A 7,190-nucleotide genomic window follows, 5' to 3' on the forward strand; every position below is an offset into this window, starting at 1 on the left:
AAAGAAGACATTTGGAAATGGGTAACCTTGGGTTAATTAAATCCATCTGCTGTCTGACTAATGACAAGAATATTGTATCCAGGGAATCGCTTATGTTAAAAGATTTGATAATGCACAATTTTTTTTTCTAACAAAGCACTCTTAGAGCAAGCGAGGACTTGTGTAACTGGAGAGAAAACCGGTCCCAGAGAGTAGCTCACAGTATTGTAGGGCTCTGCTTCATGTGGGAATGTCCCAGAAGAAGTTAAGAACCACATTTGCTGTTCCTTGACATGCAAAATTTTAACCGGCAAGAAAAGTAAAACTTGTTTTCCTCTAGTGATATATGAAGTTGTGTTTTATGGGGCTAGTTTAGATGGCTGTGTTTCCATGCTCATGAACAGCCAGCATACAAATGTTCCTTAGGAAATAAGCTATATAGGGTGCAAAAATGAGCTGCCAGAGACACAGTGATGGCAGGTGAAGGAAAACAGACTTTTGATTCGCATTGACTGGCAATCTGATCCTATATAGATTAATGCCTCAATATACATGGAGTGACTGTTTCCAAACAGCAAGTATGACAGTTGCTTTATATTTACACTGCTCTATCACATCAAGAGGGGAAAAAAAAAAAAGACTTTGTACTGAAACTTCCATGCATTATACTTTGTATTGGTCACCTATGCTGTTTGGTGTTGTTTGATCAATGATTTTTGTAGCTGTAAGTCAGTTTTTTGTTACTAATTCACAGTTTCTGGAAAATAAAATAAAAAACATAGTTTGATTTTTATTTAATTAATTATTTGATTAATTTGCTTTTCAAATCTTTATGCACTTGTACAAAACATGGTTTGGGAGTGTGAGGGGGAAACTTGTGAGGTTTATGGAGACCTGAATGCTTTTAAAGATAGGCAACCGTAATAGCATCAGATGAGGAATAGTTTATTCCATGTTGGTCTGACAGATGGGCAAAAGAAAACTCTGAGAGATTAACATTGTTCTGCAATTTAATTTTTAAAGTATACAAAAAAGAGTGGCTTAATAGAATTGGAAATGGAGGATGGGTTTGTTTGATATACATCAGAGGAACTTGTTTAGGCTTCCTTTGTAGCCAGTCGGAAGAAGTCGCGCTAGGATGTGATTTGTCTCAGTTTAGAGCAGGCATCTAAAATAGGTCAGATGAATCGCTCTCTGAAACATCTGGTTTTCTTCTCTGGGTTTAAAGTGAGGATCTCAGATGTGGACATCTGAAATTTGATTAGGTGAATATCTTTCTCACTGCCACATTTTAAAAGACATGAGTTAATTATTGCTTTTTGTAGATGCTGAAGACAATTTGTTAAACAATAGATTTTAAAAGGTATTTTTGATATAACTCTTACAGTTTGAGTGTAGAAATTTATGATGTATTCCTAAACAAGTGTGTCACATGTTACTACTTTGAAAATGTGGCCAGAAGCATAAATCTGCCATACCTGCTTTCTAGTTCTGCTTCTCTCTCATGCTGTTTTGGCATGCAGGAGGTAAGAAAGTACAGCCCCATCCTCACACACAGTGCAAAAACTGAGCACAGGCTGAATTCTGAGTGCTTGCTTGCTGTACAGAGACTTATATTCACTGGAGAACTTAGCCTTGAAAGTGTAGAACACATAAATGAGTTTGAAAATAGTAATTGGCCTCATTTAAAACATTTTCTGTCAAGCAATGTAGCTTTTTAAACATCTAAGTAAAAAAAAAAAAAAAAAAAAAAAGCACCCATACTTTTTTTGTGATCTTTAATAAACCTGTTTCTACTAGTAAACATTGTAGTGTATGTTAAGAGTTGATAGTGACTTCCAAGCAGATGAATTAGCAGATGTATATTCCGTGGAATTGCTTATAATTACACAGTAGCTATGGTTACCAGGTCAAAGAAATCATGGCCTGATCATGAACAGAAATAGATTGCAGAAGACTGGTTTGGTTTTGAGTTGCTTAAAAGCAGAATGGTTGAGGATAAGACCGTGAGGACTAAGAGCATATTAGTAGCAAACGTAAGAGCAGACTATATTTGCTGAACTGACATGGAGTCTGCTATATCAAATTCTTGTTTTGATATAAAATCACAGTATTTTTTAAAGTTGGGGTTCGCGTCTATATAGTTGGGGAGTTGGGTGCCAACCACACATTTGTAATGAAACTATTAAATTGAAATAGTTAAGATTTTGAATTAATGTTACTATTTTTTTCATTTTGTTTTAGTACTGGACAAAGTACACATTCAAGGAAAGTCATATTCACTTTACTTTAAATCTAACACTTAGAATGATTTAATGGAAGTATTTATCTTTTCTCTTGGGTGCTCCAGCGGTTAGAAAGCAATGACAGCAGTCTGGGTGAATTCAAGCAGGAAGGACAACACTGTGCTTAAGGAATGTTGTATGTTTGTACTGATGCTGGTCAGCCCCCTTCAGATTTGTCTAGCTTGGGTGTTGCCTGGAAGCATTCAGTCCATCTCCAAAAGGGAGGGCAGGTGTTGAGGAGTTCAAGTCCTGTTGACTTCAGTGTAATAAACAAAAGATTTAATATTTTCAAAAGTTTCCATGTAGCTTAGAAACTCAAACTGCAGTGACCTGTGTTGGATTTAGGGCCCTCAGTCACATGAGCTTTTCTCAATGTTACTCTCCTTTAGTGAATTACCAGCTATGTAGAACTCTGTATGTAACTTCAAAGTGATTCCTATAATGTCTGTATATTATAACATAGAATAACATTTTATGGCAATGCATTCTTCCTCAGAGTACAGATTCGTTTAGACCTGGTCTTTTGCACCAGGGAGGCTTTCCTAGGGTGCTTGCTGGGCCAGCAGTAGCCACTGTAGTTTTAAAGACCAGGCATATTAAGTCTAAAACTTTGCACCTGATGTTTCTCCATGTTTGTAGCCTAGCCTACAAACTTACAGCTACAAGATCATACTCAGTAGGTCTGCTCACCTTGTTTTACAGAATAACCAACCATGACTACAGAGTCAGGATCGGACTCCGAGTCCAAGGATAAAGAGCAGGATCAGCAGGAGAGCCCTGCACAGCAAGGGGTGGCAGAGACCCAGCCTCAGGACCAGCAGCAGCTGAGCGAGGACCATCAAAACGTGCTCGAGCAGTTCTCGGCTGTGGCAGCCCACAGCACGCCGGTGAAAAAGGAGCAGGTAAGGGAGCCCACGCATGCATGCTTGCTGCACGTAGCTAGCTACATGCCTGCTCATTACTCCTGGGAAATAATGAGCCTGGTGTGTTAGAAGTGGAAATATACATTCAGATATGCATGGAAGTCTTTTTGGTGTGATGCTGTAGGTCTTGATTGGTTAGTCTTTTGCATTTAAAAAATAATAGTTCTCACGCAGAATGTTTTGAAATTCATGCCCTGCTCTGTTGTTTCAGTGTCAAATGCTGTTCAGCCACCTGCCACATCTGATGCAAACATAGTACCAGTATTTTACAGAAAAGCCGTTCTTAAAACCAGATACTGCTAGTTCATTTCTTCCTCCAGTGCTTAAATATAAGGGCAGTCTTACTAACTAAACAGGAAACATCTTCGATCTTGCATTTGCATTAGATAGCAAGCAGTGCCAATTCTTAAGAAGCTGAAAATATTTTCAGAGTTCATTTCTTCTTTGACACCTGCCGAAAACTGATTTCATGCTTGCTGTTCTGATATGTGAGCCATGAAGAATCTGTGGTCTCTTAAGCTTCTCGTAGTTCTGAAATGACTGCATTATAATTACTTTAACTTTTAATGTAATAGGTTTCAGAAGAACTATCACATACTTTTATATTTGGTTCATTGTTGCACTTATTAAATTTGTGGAAGCTGCTTTCTTTTTCCTGTTAATGATTTCCAGTCAATAGGATTAACAGGCATTGTTCTTCATGGGTAAGTGACACACAATGACATACCTGCAAATCACATCCCTCAGCTCTGTGAGGTTATGACCTTCATCTGATTGCATTCACCTTTGAAGAGTGGAATAAGTCAGTCTAACTCTTCCTCTTCTTCATCCTTTTAAAAATTCAGGTTGTTTGAAGTAGGGTCCTGTTATCTTACCAAGTTGGGAGATAGTGCTACTGAAGCAAGCAGATGCAAGGTGTTACTTAGAATCAGCATGAGTGCTCCTGCAGAAGCTCTTTGGAGCTGGCTGTGGTCTTGTGTTTTAAGCTTTTGTCCACAGAGCTACAGCCCAAACCTGCTGTTGGTACGGAAAAAATGGGGGTGTAAGCAATTTCAGATACAAAGTATTTTTGTATCTCCCTCGTTTATGGGGCCATTACCTGAATGCTTGGGTCAACAAATGTTTCTGGGACCAAATTAAAAGAGGTGTCTGGGAGGGGTTGTAACTAGATGATCTTTAAGGTCCCTTCCAACCCTAACCATCCTATGATTCTACGTCTAACTTCTAATACTTCAAGAGGTAGACATGGCAGGGCAGGATTTCTGGTGTTTATTACTATTGAATATCAACCATTGGAAGAACTGCTTACTTTTCTGTCTTTGCTAGCCATTTTTACCATTGATAACCATTGATCAGCCTCACTCCATGCCCACCAAAGACCTCTCTGCTCTTGCTCCAACATCCACTGCTTATGTGTCGAGACAATTTTGGTCTCTGAAATAGATCAGAAATTCCATGTAGTTAGTTTGGGGAAAAAAGGCAAAAGAGAAGGGTGCTGCACAAACTAATCATTAATTTAAAATGCAATTATATCAGGCCCAGGCATAAGTATTATTAATTTTTTTTCTAGACATCTTCAGTAATCTTTCTGCCCCAAGTTTCATTTCATCTTAAAAAAAACCAAAGCAAAACAGACCACAAAATAACCGACCTCCCCCCCCCCCAAAAAAAAAAAACTAAAAAAAAAAACAACAAACCAAAACTTTAGGTGCCAAACCTGTCCATCTGTGTTTACAGAGGTGTGAGTTTGGAGACCTGAGATGCTCTCATGTGCTGTGTGTCATTTCTTTTCCCAAAGAAGATGACCTGTGAGCCAATGTCTGTAGAAGCCTTGATAGAAGTGGGTTAGTGAAGGGATATGTGAGACCTTCCCATTGAGATGACCAGATTGAATCCAAAAGTCCGTTTTGTAAGCTGACTGCCAAATCCAGCTGCAGTGATCTGCCCAGTGTATTTCACAGTGGGTTAAATGTCTGTGTCACAGGAAAGAGCCACTTAAACTCAGCACTAAGAGACAGAGCTATTGACAATGCTGTCATTAAAAAAGCCAAAAACTGAAAGAGTAATGGGCATCATTCTCTCACTTGCTGTAATCACAGTGAGGAAGTTGATGATTTTTGCTATCCATCATATGAGAGAACCTTAGGAGGAAAGATTTAAGTTACCAGTCCATGACAGTGACTTTTTGTTATCATTCTATACATATAAAAAGAACATTTTAATGACGACAAAAAGGCTTCTTCATGTTGAGATTAGCAGTTACTACAGAAATGAGTCCTTTCTATCAGGTTTAATAGTGCAATCTTGCTATCTTCCTGTCTTCTTGTCTCATTGAAAATGAGCAAGAAGATGTCTTGTGTGTTGAGCACTGACATTTCCAAGCAACTGATCATAAGTAGACGGGATTTTTGCATTGTGCAAGCTCGGTAATACCACTTCATACCCCAGTGAGAAGCTGTGAAGTGTTTACTGCTGAATCCTGTGACTCCAAAGGCTTGCTTTGAGAGAGGGGTCCAGCTTCAGAAGAGGTTGAACATACTGTGTCATAGTAAGGTACAGTAATATAGATAGAGATGACAGAGCTTATGCTCAAAAAAGGCAAACTCTGAAGCAACTTGTGCTACATTAGAATTTAGTCCACGACACTGAAAATACTCCAAAAATTCAGCACAGAGGTACCTTGGGGAAGAATTCAGGAGAAAATGCAGCTATGCTTGCAGACTTAAGAATGATTCCCTGAATACATGGGTTTTTCACTGGCTGCTTTTTTTTTCCCTAGATACCAGGATGTCATGTTTCTTTAGGAAGAAAAGGCTTAATACAGTCTGAAAGTACCTCAATGCCTGAACATGTCAGCATAGTTTGGGGGATCTTCTCTAATAGTTCTTGGCATGTTTTGTTCTCTAGACAAATGAGAGAAAATCCTTTGTATGATTTTAACCTAGAAACATTCCCCTGATCTTAATGTAGACAGGAACCTTAACAAACAAAATAAGCTCAATACCATTAAAAAAAAGTATTTATAAATAAGTAAATTTCTGCTGTAGTCTTGAGTTGCCAAGTGTCTTTGTGTGAGGGGAAATAATCACCAATCCATAAGGATTCATAGAATTTGTTTGTGGGCTGAAGATGTTTTTAAAATGTAAATGGCTGCTGGGTGCACTTGTTAGCTTTTCTCTCGAACAGCTTTCTTGTTTTCTTTAAAAAGATTATTTCCATGCATCTGGTTTTTTTGTTGGTTGTTTCTTGTTGGGGTGGCATATCTAATGAACCACTGGCAATGACAGTATATTTCTACCACATTTGCCACCTATACGTGTTCATGTGCACCTTCCATGGCAGATTTCTTTTACAAAACATATGGAAATCATCAAAGAGCCCCCTTGGCCATCATCAGCAGCACAGCTGTCCACAGAGGCCTTAGGAGGAGACATCTTCAGTCTTGTTTTTCCCTCGGTGCGATGAGTTGGACCACTTACCAGCTGGCCACAGTTGTGGCAGAGGAGTAGCTGGCCTCGAGCCTTGCTCTGAGCCTGGGGGGACTCTCTTCCTTCATCACGGCCGCTGTGAGTGTTAAATGCTCAGTGAACGGCTAATCTGCTGACATGCATTGTGCCCTTCATCTCCTGCCAGCCTTCAAGGTACGCGAGGACCTTCATGTCCAGACACAGAGCTGGTGTCCAGGTGCTGGAAGGAGAAAGTCCTCCCGCACTGGAGCTAGATAGGGGAAGAGCTGGCTGGCGTTGGGCTCCTTCAAGGGAAGAACATGTGCGGTTCAAGGGTTGATGTGGATTTTGAAAGCAGCTCTGGCTTTTTTATCTTTCTAGCCCCATTTTCCTCTAGTCTCCCCACCTAGAGAAGCCCCAGCAGACCACTGCTATGTCCTCTTGCAGGGAAAGGAGGAGTGTGGGGTCTTGCCTTGCCTCTTTGGGGTTGCCTCTTTGCAGTTTGCTGGGGCTTTGGTGGGAGCCGGCGCTGTCAGTAGTACAGCCAACTCCAAATT

At 39.8% G+C, this 7,190-nt stretch overlaps 1 protein-coding gene across 1 annotated transcript in view; it reads left to right on the forward strand.

Moving 5' to 3' along the window:
• Positions 1-2,977: 2,977 nt before the first annotated feature.
• Positions 2,978-7,190, forward strand: part of LOC104472209 (band 4.1-like protein 3) — a 43,206-nt gene continuing 38,993 nt past the window's right edge. The window contains exon 1 of the mRNA XM_010087788.1: positions 2,978-3,166. Within this exon, the coding sequence (XP_010086090.1) occupies positions 2,978-3,166 (189 nt within the window). The remainder of the gene's footprint in view (positions 3,167-7,190) is intronic.

The sequence above is a fragment of the Pterocles gutturalis genome, unplaced genomic scaffold, assembly GCF_000699245.1.
Source record: "Pterocles gutturalis isolate BGI_N339 unplaced genomic scaffold, ASM69924v1 scaffold30031, whole genome shotgun sequence".
Lineage (NCBI taxonomy): Eukaryota > Metazoa > Chordata > Aves > Pterocliformes > Pteroclidae > Pterocles > Pterocles gutturalis.